The following is a 15538-nucleotide window of genomic DNA, read 5'->3' on the forward strand; positions in this document are numbered from 1 at the left end:
CCAACCCCTGCCTTTAGCAGGAGTTCACGTAAATATTTTGAAAATATTTTTTGGCTGCGTTGGGTCTCAATTGCGGCATGTAGGATCTCATTTCCTGACCAGATATTGAACCCGGGCCCCCTCCATTGGAGGCTCAGAGCCTTAGCCATTAGACCACCAGAGAAGTCCCTAAAGTAAATCTTTAAAGGGTCCAGAGATTAGAAAGGAAGCTAGATACAAACAAACAAAAACCCAGATGGAACAAGCTGCAAGCAAACTGGTGATGAGTCTGATCTCCAGCAGACCTCGAGTCTCATTATATGTTGATTTTGTGCTGTGCTTAGTCGCTCAGTCGTGTCTGAATCTTTGGGACTGCGTGAACGGTAGCCCACCAGGCCCCTCTGTCCATGGGATGGATTCTCTAGGCGAGAATACTGGAGTAGATTGCCATGCCCTCCTCCAGGGGATCTTTCCAACCCAGAAATTGAACCCAGGTCTCCCACATTGCAGGCAGATTCTTCACCGTCTGAGCCACCAGGAAAGCCCAAGAATACTGGAGTGGGTAGCCTATCCCTTCGCCAGGGGATCTTCCCGACCCAGGGATTGAACCAGGCAGATTCTGCATTGTAGGCAGATTCTTTACCAGCTGAGTTACCAAGTAAGCCCATGTGTTGATGGTACTGCATGTTCAGTGACACACCCGCTGGTGGCCGAAACCTGACATTAAGGACCAAACAAGGATAGAAACGTGTTTCCCGCTCCCTCGGAAAAACCACCTCTCCCTGGTGTAGACTAATGCATGCCCCTCCCCGTTAGCCGCATTCCTCCTCCCTTTGTCTTCACTGTTTAAAGTCAAATCCCGCTTACCAGGTGGGCGAGAAGTTATCCGTGAGCTTTGGTCCCGTTTCTCCAGTCGTCGGTCATCGGCCATCGCACGCAGCTTGTGCTGTGCAAACCTCCGCTTATGTGTGTGTGTGCTCGGCTGTGTCGGACTCTTTTCGACCCCACGGACTGTCACTGCCAGGCTCCATGGAATTTCCCAGGCAAGAATACTGGAGTGGGTTGCCATTTCTTATTCCAGGGGATCTTCCCGACCCAGGGGTCAAAACTGTGTCTCCTGTATTGCAGGTGGATTCTTTACCCCTGAGCCACTTGGGAAGCCCAGATCTCGGCTTAGATTTCGTTATTCATCTACTTAAACCCTAAAGGAAAAAGAACGCTCCCCGCAGCCCCTCGCAGAGGCAGAGAGCCTTGGCTGGGCTAGGATGCGGGCAGAGCCCCTGTGGCTTACTTCAGTGACACCGTGACAGCCTAAAACTATCGTGGCTGCTCAGAACACTAGGCTACCAGCCTCTGTCTCGTCCCTGGATGAGCAGCATTTACTTAACGATTGTACTGGGTCTCCCTTATTCTTCAGAGTTGAATAATTCAGCTTCTCGTTTCACTAGCAAAAGTTTTGTTCAGACCTTTTATCAACTCATTTTTTTGTGATTTAAGTCAGTTTTAACAAAAATCCAGTCACTCATGTTTCCCTGGGCATCTTACCCAAACACCCTAGATCCTGCCGAAGAAATGTACTGGTATCCCTTAAGACTCCAAGTCTTGAGTGAAGCAGCCCAAAATGTTCAGGATTCTCACTCAAACAATGAAATCCATATATCAGGAGAACTCTCAGGAACACCTGAAGAGTACCAAGAAGCTGGTGGGGATCAGTGGGCTGTGCTGGTTCCCGTTCTGGGTAGACTCCAGGGGGCCCTCTGGAGGGCGGATATCAAGCTGGTTATGTCATGCATGTCAATGAAAACATTCATCAACCCAGCCAAGAAAGAAAATGGAAAGTTTTATTCATGCCAAATGGAGGATTATAACCCGGAAACAGCTTCTCAGAAAGTTCTGAGAACCATTCCACTCGTTACAAGTCAAGGCACAGTTAAGCAAGTTTTTTGAGTCGGAGGGCTGGACATTAAATGATATATTATTGACAGTTTACACAGTCCAGACCTAAGTGTCATTGTGGCCCCTTACAAGATCAAACATTGATGCTTTCGAACTGTGGTGTTGGAGAAGACTCTTGAGAGTCCCTTGGGCTGCAAGGAGTTCCAAATAGTCCATCCTAAAGGAAATCAGTCCTGAATATTTGTTGGAAAAACTGATGCTTTGACCACTGATGCAAAGAACCGACTCATTGGAAGGGCCCCTGGTGCTGGGAAAGATTGAGGGCAGGAAAAGAAGTGGGCAATGGAGGATGAGATGGTTGGATGGCATCACCGACTCAAGTGACATGAGTTTGAGCAAGATCTGGGAGATGGTGAAGAACATGGAAGCCTGGGTCCATGGGGTCCTACGCTGCAGTCCATGGGGTCACAAAGTGGGGACATGAGTTAGCGACTAAACAACAGCAAGATCAGGAAGGAATGTTATCTTTTGAGAAGCTGTCTTGGCGTTAGCAGAGTATGGCTCAGGCCAGCTGAGATGCCCTAGGTTGCTGGCCAGCAGAAGTGTTTCAAAGAGACTTTGACCCTGGTGCTAGGAGAGCTGGCCCCTGACCCTGCAGGCTCGGGGCCGGAGACCTGCCACCCACCCCCCGCCCCCGGGCTCTCTGCCATGGCCTCCTTCCCTATGCCGCTGGGTGCAGCGGTTTTACTGACTGATCCCCGCCCCCTGTGTCTCCCGCAGTGCCAGCTCTGGGCAGGGCTCCAGGGCTAAACGCTTGCAAGGTCACAGCCTGGCAGGGGAGACAGTGCTGGGCATGTTGGCCCCAGGCCCCTCCTCCAGGGCCCGCTGGAGTTGGGAAAGCACCTTCAGCACCCACAGCTGAGCCTGACATTAGGGGCTGTAGCAGTGAGAATTTTTCAGCTAAAAGTGCCTGTCACCCTACTTTTTTTTTTTAACTGGCTTTGTGGGGAGGGTGGAGCTGTTACGTGCGGCTCTTTCGAGTGAAGGGTCTGGAGACTGAGGGGGGCACTTGCTTAAGGTGCAGTTTGCTTTTGAGCTCAAGGGCTGACCTGTCCCCTAACCCTGCAATCCTGTCTTCTCCTCTTCACCCCTCCCTTCTGCGTGCCTTCATTCCCACAGCGCCTAACAGTGGCACAATGGCCGCCACAGCCCTAGGGCTCACCTCCCGGCTTTGGTGAGGGAACAGTGTCTTTCCCAAGCATTCCCAGCTTCAGAGGTCTCCCTGGGGCCTCATCAGCTTTACCTGGGTGGGGGTGCCCCCAACTCCTGCCGCAGTGTTGTGGGGGTAGGTAATGTACCAGCTGGCTTGGGCTCGCCTTGGAGGTCGGGTGAACCCCAGGACTGCGCAGATAGAGAGGAGGGGGCCCCAGGCAAGACTGAGGGGCACGGCCAGGAGAAGAGGGAGGGTCTGCGGAGGCTGAAGACTGATGTCCAATCAGCTGGTCTTCACTGCCCCCAGACACCCGCGTCAGCAGGAGAGAAGTTCCCAAAGGCCTTTTCTTGCCAGGGGAACGGAGGGGTCATGTTGGGGAGGGATGGATGGGCAGACAAACATCATGCGTCCACAGGGGTTTAAGAGAGGTGAACCCTGTGCCCAGGATGAGGTGTAAAAGCAAAGGCAGGTAGGGCGGTGGCAGGTGAGTTAGAGGGAAGCTGCTGGAGGAACAGACAGAATAAGGAGGCGTACAGTGAGGCTGGCCAGGGGCTCCAGGGGCTCAGACGCCACACTTCCAGCGCTGCGGACATGGGTGCGATCCCTGGTCAGGGAATTAAGAGCCCATGTGCCACACGGCTCAGCCGAAAAAAAAAGGCACATAGCAGTTGGCAGCAGTTGGCAGGGGGCCCAGTTCTAAGGCTGGCAGCCCTCCCTCGTCAGGGCAGCTGTCGGGGGCGGTTTAGGCCGGGTGGAGCCCTGACTGGTGCCATCACCAGCGGAGAGATGGCTGTACCTGAGAGGCCCTGAACGTCTCCGAGGGCCACACCGGGCCTCCCTGCCCCGCCCACCCCTCACACGGCCCCTCCTCTGGGGCCTCTCAGCTCCGGTTTATCACTAAGCCGCGTCCAGCTCTTGTGACCCAATGAACTGTAGCCCGCGAGGCTCCTCTGTCCATGGGATTTCCAGGCAAGAATACGGGAGTGGGTAGCCGTTCCCTTCTCCAGGGATCTTCCGGACGCAGGGATCATGCCCCTGTCTCCTGCATTGCAGACTCTTTACCCACTGAGCCACCAGGGAAGCCCAGGCTAAGCTCTGGCCGCGAGTTGAGCGGCTTCTTCCAGGCCCCTCGTCTTGGTCAGGATGGCTTCCGTTCTGGCCACAAGCACCACTCCCGATGCATTGGGCCCCACCTGTACCCCACTCTCCTCTCCAGTTTCTGAACCACGAAAAGCTCATCCCGCAGGCAGCTTGAGCCTGTACTTTCTCTGTGCACCCAGCGGCTTCAGGCAAAGTCCGTGTGCTTTGAGCTGACCACGTGACATCAGAGCTGGCTGGGCCTGCTGCTCCCCTGACCCGAAGGGCCAGGGCCCCTGTGAGTCAGCCGGAGGGCTGGCAGCTGTGTCCATGGCCTTGGGGGCTTGCCTGAGGTGGAGAAATTTAATGGGGGCGGTGAAAAGAACAGGGACCACGTTAGGATGACAAAACCTGGCTCAGGGAGGGCCTGTATGAAGTCTCAGAGACCTCCTGACTCGGTGGCATGGCTCAGGTCTGGACTGTGTTCATGAGGGCAGATGGACAGACAAGGGAATAAAGGCTTCCAAGCACTGTGAGCAGACAGCTTGAATACCACACTGAGGAGTGCATGCTCAGTTGCCCAGTCGTTTCTCTTTGCAACCCCGCCAGGCCCCTCTGTCCATGGGATTCTCCAGGCAAGAGTACTGGAGTGGGTTGCCATTTCCTCCTCCAGGGCATCTTCCCGACCCAGGGATTGAAGCTGTGTCTCCTGCGGCTCCTGCACTGCAGGTGGATTTCTTTACTGCTGAGCCATCGGGGATGCCCCACTACTCTGTGGCGGGCTCCTCATCTTCTCACCTGGAATCTGTTTCCTCTTGTTTTATGCACAGCTTTACGGGAGGCCCCATCCCCCTGCAGTCCTCTGAGGCAAGCTTGGTCCCCAGCCTATAGCTTTCCTCCTGGCCCAAATCCCTGCCTTGGACGTTTCTGCCTTTGGTGACCCCACAGACTTGAGTTTCCTGAAGGCAGAGCCTGTGGCTTGTCCACTGTGGTCTCCTCACAACACGGCCCACACCCGGTGTGTGGATGGTGTTGACTAGAGGGAGAATGATGCCTCCTTTTGTGCGGACCAGGGAACTTGGAAGGAGCAGGGAAGAAGGTCACAGGGACGTCCCTGCCTGGTGAGCAGAGATCCCACCCAAAGAGACACAAAGCACAGGCCTCCTTCCTTCCTTGGGGTCTCAGACAGCCCAGGTGTTTGTCCTGCAGTGCTGCCTCCTGTTCAGCCTTCTAACCTCCCCTGGGGAGCGGGTGAGTGGGCTCTTCAAGCTTCTTTTCAGGATTTCCAAAAGCCTTGGGACTTCCTTGGCTGGCCCTGTGGTTAAGACTCTGCATTTCCATTGCAGGGGGCATGGGTTTGATCCCTAGTTGGAGAACTAAGGTCCTTCATGCCGGGCAGCCAAAAAAAAAAAAAAAAAAAGAGAGAGGAGAGAAAAGGGGAACGGGGAGCCTAATAGGTGAAGTCCAGCCTGACTGATCCAAGCGGCCGCTGTGTGCGCTTTGGGTGGAATGAGGCCAGCTCTATGTGAAACAGTTAGGCAGTCTCATGAGAGTTATGTGTCCAGTTAATAAAATAGAGCTGATAGTATGTCTTGCTCCCAGCACCCAGTGGAGAAAGGCTGGGATATGAAAATGTCTTCAGGATCTCAAAAGAAATGGCAAGTAGCTTCCCTTCCAAGAAGCTTCCCAGGGCACGCGAGAGCAGGAACTCAGTGAAGAGGCAGGTGTGGGGTGCTTTCGCCCCCTGGTGGTAGATTGAAAGCACAGCACTTGGAACCAGAGGTGATGGACAAAACGGGAATCGGGCGACAGAGGATGAGATGGTTGGATGGCATCACCAACTCAATGGACGTGAGTTTGAGCAAGCTCCGGGGATGGTAAGAGACAGGGGAGCCTGGTGTGCTGCAGTCCATGGGGTCGCAAAGAGTCAGACTCGACAACGACTGAACAAATGGGCAGAGAAGGGCTTGGCTCAGCGGTAAAGGATCCGCCTGCCAATGCAGGAGACTTGGTTTCGATCCCTGGGTTGGGAAGACCACCAGGAGAAGGAAATGGCAACTCCCTCCAAATATTCTTGCCTGGAGAATCCCATGGACAAAGGAGCCTGGGGGCTGCAATCCATGGGGTCGTAAAGAGTCGGACACGACTGAGCAAATAAACGCAGTCACACTCAAAACCACAGATGGAAGAGGAAAAGGAACCACAGATCTCCTAAATCACAGACTGGCCATTGCCCTGAAAAGTTGTGCTGCAGAGCTGGGTGGAGGAAGGGTATGGATGCCTTACTCAATGCCTGTGGCCCTTTCCCCATCCCATTCTATAAAGATATGTGAGTCAAGCAGGGACATGGGATGCTAAGTGCCGGCTCAGGACCCTGGGCAGGTCAGCATGGCCACGCAGTGAGTGGTGGCAGGAGGGTGGGGCACACTGACCCCTCAATGGGCCTTGGGGTCACCAGGGAAACTGGGGACCTTCACAGATTCATTTGCAGCCCCTGGAAACTTCTTCTGAAATGTCTGTACTTCTTCTGGTGGTTTATTGGTACGAGTCACTCTCCGATAGAAAGGGGGGAAAATGCATGAAAACTTCAGTAGGACAAGAAAGAAGGATGTTCATGTTTATGACTGCGTGTGTGTGCTCAGTTGGGTACAACTCTCTGCGACCCCAGGCTCCTTTGTCCATGGGATTCTCCAGGCATGAAGAGTGGAGCAGGTTGCCATTTCCTTCTCTAGGGAATCTTCCCGACCCAGGGATTGAACGCGAGCCTCCTGTGGCTTCTGCACTGGAAGGCAAAGTCTTAACCGCTGGGCCACCAGGGAAGTTCCAGAGGATTGTTTTTCTGCTCATTTTACAGATTAGGCAACTGAGGCTCAGCCAGGTAAACTGACAGGCTTAAGAGAGAATAGAAAGCCCCAGAATCAAAGCATGGGCCCAGTGCTTTAGAGACGTGGGCCTCAGAGACATGGCACAGCTCACTGAGCTCTGTGGGCGATCATGAAGTGGTCACTTCGGTGCTTACACCTGGCCTGGAGCCCCCTGCCTGGGTCCAAGCCTGGGCTCCACTCTTCAGTGGCTGAGGGTTGTCTTAACAGCTTCCCCATCTGTGCCCAAAAGGCTGTGGCCAGGGCAGGTGCACTCAGTGCAGGGACCAGCCCCTGGAACTGCAAGACAGCCCATCCTAGGCGGCAAGGTCAGGGCTCCCCTGCCTGGATGGTGCCCGGACCCTGGGAGTCCAGGAGCCTGCAGCCTGCGGTATGTCTGGTGGTAGAGCAGGGCTCCTGCTGTCAGTCCTCCTGGTTGTTGATGAGATTCACATCAGCCAAATCAGGTGACTCATGGAGGATGAGGTCTGTGTTTAGTGGAGGTGATGTCACATGGCTTGGGGTCTGGCCCTTGAAGCGCTGCCAGACGCTCAGAACTTCCATCCCTGAGTTGGAGATTCCCTGGTGGCTCAGACAGCAAAGAATCTGCCTCCAATGCAGGAGACCTAGCATTGATCGCTGGAGGAGGGCATGGCAACCCACTCCAGTATTCTTGCCTGGAGAATCCCATGGACAGAGGAGCCTGGTGGGCTATAGTCCGTGGGGCTGCAGAGTCGGTCACAACTGAGCGACTCACACTTGCATTTTTGACTTCTCCCTGAAGCTTCTCATTGCCCTTCCCCTGGTACAATCCACGCTGAGTTTAGATTTTTGAAAATAAAACCAAGAAAGGAAGATGTCTTCAGGCAAATTCTGGTTCTGCCCTGTGACCTGCATCCTCTAGCCAAGGGGATATGCAGAAATGACTTCTTGGAACTGGAAGATAAAAACCTGGAAACGAAACACAATGGCGTCTCAAGGAGTTACACCGCCTCTTGGCTCTGTGTACGGGCTGGAGGGCTCGAGCTGCTCAGAGGCTTCTCAACCCTGGGCCTTCTTCCTGACTGGGCTTTCAGTGGCCGTACACTGGGATCCTGGACAGCTCAGGGGACGTTACACATTTACCAGCTCGTCTCTGGGCAGCAGCCTTGGCTAACAGCAGCAGGGATGGGAGAGGTTGGACGAGAGTCAGGATAAAGCCACCAAGAATCGCTCTCCTTTGTCAAGTTTATTTTATTAAAATATACAGGACTGAATACTGGTGGGCACTGAGAACAGGCACCACCCTCCTCGGCCGCGCCCAAGGGAGACACTTCTGCCATGCAGACATGCGGCCAGCCTGCGTCCCAGCACGGGAGGCGGACCCCTCCGGGGGCGCGTGCAGCCCAAGGCCAAGGTGGGGAGGGCAGAGCGCGGTGGCGGTGACCCTCTGCCTTGGCCTCGGGCCCTCAGAAGCAGAGCCTCGCCAGCGGGGAGGGCTGGGCCGCGGGCCGGGGCCGGGGAGATCCCTGAGCCCGGGAACGCTGACGGCCCCCTGCCCGGGGAGGGGGCCCCGGTCAGACTGGAGCGGGGCGTCAGTGCAACTCCAAGGGGGGACCGCCCATGTGTGGCGCCCCGGGGTCCCCGCGGCCCCGGCCGCCCCGTCCGTCCCCCTCGGCGCCCGCTCATCTTCAGGCCAGGCCCGGGCAGAGACCGGCGGCGGCAGCCGGTGGAATGTATGACCCGGAGTGTCCCCGGGGCTGGCCGGGCGGCCTGGGCGCGGGAGCAGCCCCGCTCCGCTCCCGCTGCGGCCGGCTTCCGGCGACCTCCCCTCGGCCCCGCGCCCCCTAGCGGCGCTGGGCTCCGGCCGTCAGCCTCCGTCCTCAGGGCAGTACCCGGCCCAGCAGAATCCCTGGGGCTTGTGCTTTTGAATGTTGGTGAGCTGGATTGGGCTCCGGGAGAGGCGGGGTGCCTCAAGCCGCTCCCCGACACACACTGCTCGGAGGCACAGAACCGACTCCCCACAGAACCCCGGGGGCCGCTTGATGTGGGCTGGTGGGGCCCCAGCCTCAGCCAACCAGGAGGGCCTTGCCTTGAAAAGCAGACTGTCTTGGGCTCCCCTCATGGGCTGCGGCCTGAGCTTCTGGGGGCACTTGTGCTTTGTGCATGGGGTTGGAGTGAGCCTGTGTGTGGAGGGGTGGCCACATGGCTCCAGGACCCTAACCACGAAGAGGTGGGCTCATCCAAGCTGGGCGGGGCAAGGGAGATGGGGGCCAACAGGAGAGACAAACCCCTTCCCAGGCCTGCTTGGCCTTCCTGGGCTCCCTGGCTGCCAGGCCCTGAGCCCTGGGACCTCTTTTCAGGACCCCTGAACGATGACCTGGGTGTCTGAGGGCTGTGGGCAGCTCCTCCTGCTGTGCCTTCACTGAGCCAGCTGGAGGCAGTGTTGGCAGAGAGGTCCCGTCAGATTCCCACCAAGAAACCCAGTCCCCAGACTGGAAGCCCCCTTACTGGGTGGAGGAGAACAGTGCCCGCTGGTGTGTCCCCACTGGGTCTCACACCAGCTCAGTGGACGGTGGGTGTCCTGACACCCAGGGAAGCATTTCCAGGAAGCAGAAGGGTCTAAGTGCCACCTCTTTTCTGGTCTGAATTCCCTTGACCCTGCGCTGCCCCTCTGGGGTCCTGAGTTGAGGGCCATTCTGGAAGGGTCGTCGGTGGGCAGGGAGTGGCTGGGGGACAAGCAGGTCAGAGCAGCCCCCGGGGCCTGACATGTGAGTGTAGTAGGAAAGAAGGCTGGCAGAAGGGAGGCGCGGGCAAGTGGGCTCACAGGGCTGGGGCCTTAGCTCTGGAGGCTGGACCCTCATCTGTAGCTGACCCAGTGGCCAGTGGCCTGCAGATGTCTCTCTTTCAGCTGTCCACCCAGAGGCCTGGGAGGGGGATGCTGGGAGCTGTGTGGCTCTGGTCCCCTGGACTCAGCTCCCAGCCAGACCCAGCCCCTCTCTCACCTCTGTCCCCCCACCTGCCAGCCCAGATGAAGGGTGTGTGCGTGGGGGTGTTTGTGTGTGTGTGTGGAGCAAACTATTCACTTTGTGCAAATATATTAGAAAAAAGTTTCTCCTGGAGGTTGCTCCTGGCAGACTGAGGTTTCTTTGGGGGCAGAGGTGGCGACAGCCACTCAGGGACCCCGACCCCCTTCCCCACGCACAAGTCCTAGATGACGTTCTCGAACAGCTGCATGGAGCTCATGATGTTCTCATCCTGTGTGGAGAGAGAGGACAAGAGGCCTGGTCAGCCCTGGGCAGGGCCCATATCCAGCCTCACCGTGCTCGAAGTCTCATTAGGGACCTGCGACCCTCCGGGGACTCTGCCCATCTCATTGGACGAAGGAGGAGCCGGTGACGCAGAGCCTGTCTCCAGCTCCAGGGTCTGACGGCCAGTCTGTCCAGAAGCTATTAACCGACTGATGGACAACTGCCACCCACCCAGATGCAGGCCAGGGCAGCCGAGGGGAGGGAGGCAGGTGGAGGCCCAGCGTCCTGCCCCCTGAAAGTGCTCTGCAGAGGATGGTCAGCCGCAATGCCGGGGCCGGGGGGGTGGGGACTCCAGGTTCCTTCCCACAGTGTGACCTGGTCCTCAGGGCCCCGTGTCTGTCCCCTCTGATGGGGGCCACTGAGGGCAGAGCTGCGGGATGTGGCCTGGCTAGGCTGTGGGCTGGCAGGAGTGGGCACTGGTGAAACAATGCAAGTGGATTTTGGAAGTCTGAGCTGAGGGCACTGGCAGGGGCGGGACACGGGTTCCTGAGCCTTGATGCTGCCTACCTTCTGACAGGTCTCCAGGAACTCGTCGATGGTCACCACCCCATCCTGATTCCGGTCCATTTTCTGCAACTCAAGCCATGCCCTCAGTGAGACTGTCTCCCGCTGGGGCATTCCTGCCCCAGGCCTGAGGACATGGCGGTGGCTGGGTGGGCGTGTGCCCTCCCCTTGGTCCCCTCCCTGGGATCCAGGCCACATAAAGCGCCCTTTCCTCCACCTCCACCGCACCACCAACCTGGTGTCTGCCCAGGCCGCCCCCAACCTCAGCCACCTCCCAGCAGTGTTCCCGAGCTCACACCTCCCAGAATGCACCCCCATGCTCATGGACCCCCTCACCTCCCTGACAGGCAGCTGGGGAGGTGGAATGGCTGAGGGCCCTCAGGAAGCGGGAGATGGAGCCTCAGTCCTGCTAGTCCCTATGGACACAGAGCAGTGACCCCGACCCCCTCCCCTCGGAGAGAAGTTCCTGATGGAGATGGGGTGGCAGGGGGAGGGAGAAGCTCTGGCTGGGGGTGTCGGCTGACTCGGAATCCATGAGCCTGACTGCTCTGAGATGAGGTTCAGTAGATGGGAGGCAAAGGGATAGTTTTACTTCATTCAGCCACCAGATGGGGGAGGGAAGCTGCACCTCCCGTGGGAGCAGAAAGGCTCGCAGAGGGGAGCAGCGGTCCCTGAGAGCAGAAGCCCCTTCCTTCCTCTCCTGGCGGCCCCTTCCCTGCACGCTCACCTGGAAGAACCTCTCCACGTGCTCCAGAGGCGCTTCCTCTCGCAGAATAGGGTAGGTATGGCGGCCCATCATGTCATAGATGGACTTCATGATGGCCAGCATCTCCTGCAGGGGAGTGAGAGGAGGGCGGAGGGGCTGGCACGAGCCTGGCTGCCAGGTGGGTGAGTGGGTGAGGCTGTACGGGCCAAAGAGATAGGCTCACCCCTATCCAGTCCACCCAGCACAAGCTTCTGAGTCTCCAGGGCATCTGGAGATAGGTTTTTATGTGCAAGCTCTAGAATTTGACACTATATGAAAAGCAACTATTCCATGTACAAAAAGAATGTTCCAGCCAAACACTCTTTTCTGTATTTGAAATACTTTTTTTTGTATATGAACTATTTCTTACACACAAAAAAGAGTGTTTGGGCCAAAAAAACTGGACTGTGGGTCTGCTAATACCCTACCTTAAGGGACCACACTGCCCTCCCTTGGTTGCTGGGAACCAAGGCCAGCTCCCCCACCCCTGCCTCCAGCTTCTCCACTCGGTCTCCCAGATGACCTCGCTGTGAGAAACAGCGACCGGGGACCTTGTTGAAGGGGATGGAGACGTGTGGTGAGGGGAACACAAGCTCCGCACTCCGTACACCCAGGTATCCAGCCCAAGAGCCTGGGAGAGGAGAAGGAGAGTTCCTGGCCACTGTCCCCTCCGGGGCGGGCTGGGTGCTCTGTCTTTGGACAGGGAGGGGAAACGGGAAACAGGGCAGTGAGAGAGAGCAGGAAGAGGTTAGGGGTGTGCAGCAGTGGAGCGGGCAGTCAGGCTACCCTCAGCTCCCCAGACACCCCTGTACCTCTTTGGTGATGTAGCCATCCTTGTTAATGTCGTAGAGGTTAAAGGCCCACTTGAGTTTCTCATGGACTGTTCCTCGCAGCAGGATGGAGAGACCAACCACAAAGTCCTGTGGAGAAAGGGTGGGGGTGACAACCTAGCGCCCAGATTCTATTTCCAGTTTGCCGTGTGGCTTCCACTAAAATGCCCATCTGTATAGGGCCTCCATCACAGACCGGGTGGATGGTGCCCATCAGGTGAATACAATGTGAGTGTGTGTGTGTGTGTGCGCGCGTGCATGTGTGTGGTGGGGATGGCAAGGTGGCTGGTGTTGATCGTCTCAAAGAAAGGACATTCAAATGTGTGACTTTTTGTGTGTGTGTTTTTTGCGCAGCTTTGAGATCTCGGTTCCCTGACCAGGTATCGAATTCAGGCCCGCGGCACTGACAGCCTGGAGTTCTAACCACTGGGGCACCAGGGAATCCCTAAACGTTTGGTGTGTGAGACCCTTTGATGCATTGCCACTGACAGAAAGGGCCTAAGGGCACGCCTTTCGTGAAAAGGGCGTGCTATTCACTTTATCAAGTGTCTGCATGCCGAAGTGCTTAAAAAACTACCCCTCAGAGACTCAACCAACAGCTCTGGGGCCCTGCTGTGCCTCTGCACAGTCACGCCTGAGACGGGACAGGTAGTTTATTACTAACGGGACAAGACATGGACGTTCAGAGGCTTCTGTGTGAAAACTTCAACTGTTTTGTTAGAACATCTGGTGGAAAGCAATTCTTTCCTGTCACTTCCAGAAGGTTTGAAGGTAAAGCCCTTCCTGCCCCACGGGTCTCCCAGGCTGCTCTGAAAGAAGGGGAGCTGAGAGGGGCTGTCCTGAAGGCGAGAAGTGGGGGACAGCAGACGGTGAAGGGACAGGGCCCTGCTCCAAGGGGCTTGGTCCCCACTCAACTTTTAATGTTTATTTCTGGCTGCACCACATGCCTTGTGGGATCTCAGTTTCCCAAACCAGGGGTCAAATCTGGGCCCTAGCAGTTGAAGTGTCAAGCCCGAACCAATGGACCAACAGGACCTCATTCAAATTTTTGATTTTCTGGATCAGAGGAAGCCTGTATCATGAGAAAGAAAGACTAAGGAAAACTGAGAAAAGCAGTTTTGAAGAAACAAAAATTATTCCAGGACAAAAAAAAAAGTCACAGAAACCATTCGATTCAGAGATTAGAAATGTGGCATCCTTACAATAAGAATGGCTTCCCTGGTGGCTCAGTGGTAAAGAACCCACCTGCAACACAGGAGATGCGGGTTTGATCCCTGTGTCGGGAAGACCCCTGTAGGAGGAAATGGCAACCCGCTCCAGTAGAGGAGCCTGGTGGGCTACAATCCATGGGGTCTCAAAAGAGTTGGATATGACTTAGCGACTAAATAACAACAATAAGAATAGGATGCTATTAAAAAGGAATACTTGATGTCAGCTACAGATTGGCACTTGCCATCCATCTTTACAAGGATTAAATCATGTGCTGCTGCAGCTGCTAATTTTCAACACCTCCTGAAAGGAGTTCAGGGTGGAGAGCAGAAATGAGGCACTCCGTGCTCTGGGAAAAACCGGCAGGACAGGTCTTCAGACAGTTAGGTATATATTTTCAGGATCTAGTTTTATGAGTCTGACTCTTGTATCTCCTTATGTCCGAAAAGCACTAAAATCTTTCATAGTGACTGCTCCTTGTGACTAGCAGAAAGTGAAAGTGTTAGTCACTCAGTCGTGTCCAATTCTTTGCAGCCCCAAGGACTGTAGCCCGCCAGGCTTCTCTGTCCATGGGATTTCCCAGGCAAGAATACTGGAGTGGGTAGCCATTCCCTTCTCCAGGGATATTTCCAAGCCAGGGATAGAACCTGGGTCTCCTGCATTGCAGGCAGATTCTTTACCATGTGAGCCACCAGGGAAGCCCGTGACTATCAGAAACCTTCTGCAAAAAATATGTGCTTGATTGCGTGTACTCCCCCTTCACCAAAATCACATAAATACTGACCTACATCAGAAACATCAACCTCAGATATGTGGATGATACCACTCTAAAGCGAAGAGAAACTAAAGAGCTTCTTGATAAGGGTGAAGCAGGAGAGTGAAAGAGCCAGCTTAAGACTGAATAATTTAAAAAAATTAAGATCATGGCCTCCAGCCCCATTACTGCATGGCAAATAGAGGGGGGAAAGGTGGACGTTGTGACAGATTTCCTCTTCTTGGGCTCCAAAATCACTGTAGATGGTGACTGCAGCCGTGAAATCAGAAGACGGTTGTTTCTTGGCAGGAAAACGGTGACAAACATAGACAGTGTGTTGAAAAGCAGAGACATTACTCTGCCGATAAAGGTCAGTATAGTCAAGGCTATGGTCTTCCCAGTGGTCACGTACAGTTATGAGAGCTGGACTGTAAAGAAAGCAGAATGCCAAAGAATCAATGCTTTTGAACTGTGGTGCTGGAGAAGACTCCTGAAAGTCCCGTGGACAGCAAGGACATCAAACCAGTCAATCTTAAGGGAGATCAACCCCGAATGTTCACTGGAAGGACTGATGCTGAAGCTGAAACTCCAGTGTTTCATCTGATTCGAACAGACAGCTCTTTGGAAATGTCCCTGATGCTGGAAAAGATCAAGGGCAGAAGGAGAAGAGGGCGTCAGAAGATGAGATGGCTGGACAGCATCACTGATGCAATGAACACGAACTTGGGCAAATTCTGGGAGATGGTGAGGGACAGGGAGGCCTGGTGTGCTGCAGTCCATTGGGTCACAAAGAGTTGGACACTGGGCGACTGAACACCACCACCACCTCCTACCTCTTTTGAGCAGTTTTTCAAAGTTATCTGAAGTGCTGCTTCCCTGGCTATAGTCCTCATTTTTGTCCCCAAATGAAACTTAACTCACAACTCTCAGGTTGTAGTTTTTGGGTTGGGAAGATACCCAGGTGAAGGAAATGGCAACCCACTCCAGTATTCTTGCCTGGAGAATTCTATGGACAGGGGAGCCTGGCGGGCTATAGTCCATGGGGTTGCCGAGAGTCAGATATGACTTGGCGATTTAACAACTCAGGTTGTGCGTTTCTTTATTTTTAAGTCAGCACTGGGAACAAGAAAGAGCTCTTGGGAATTAAAAATGAGAAAACAAAATGACAGACTCAGAAGAA

The 15538-nt window shown here is 55.1% G+C and overlaps 1 protein-coding gene across 2 annotated transcripts in view; it reads right to left on the minus strand.

The window, feature by feature from the left end:
- Positions 1-10128: 10128 nt before the first annotated feature.
- Positions 10129-15538, minus strand: part of KCNIP3 (potassium voltage-gated channel interacting protein 3) — a 97882-nt gene continuing 92472 nt past the window's right edge. For both annotated transcript variants that reach the window (XM_055400506.2, XM_055400507.2), the window contains 4 exons: positions 12378-12485; positions 11548-11652; positions 10824-10886; positions 10129-10263 (listed from right to left, as the gene is read on the minus strand). In XM_055400506.2, the coding sequence (XP_055256481.1) occupies positions 10216-10263; positions 10824-10886; positions 11548-11652; positions 12378-12485 (324 nt within the window). In that variant the 3' untranslated portion in view covers positions 10129-10215. The remainder of the gene's footprint in view (positions 10264-10823; positions 10887-11547; positions 11653-12377; positions 12486-15538) is intronic.

The sequence above is a fragment of the Moschus berezovskii genome, chromosome 11 (genome assembly GCF_049115385.1).
Source record: "Moschus berezovskii isolate FMDL1 chromosome 11, NW_MosBer_1.0, whole genome shotgun sequence".
NCBI lineage: Eukaryota > Metazoa > Chordata > Mammalia > Artiodactyla > Moschidae > Moschus > Moschus berezovskii.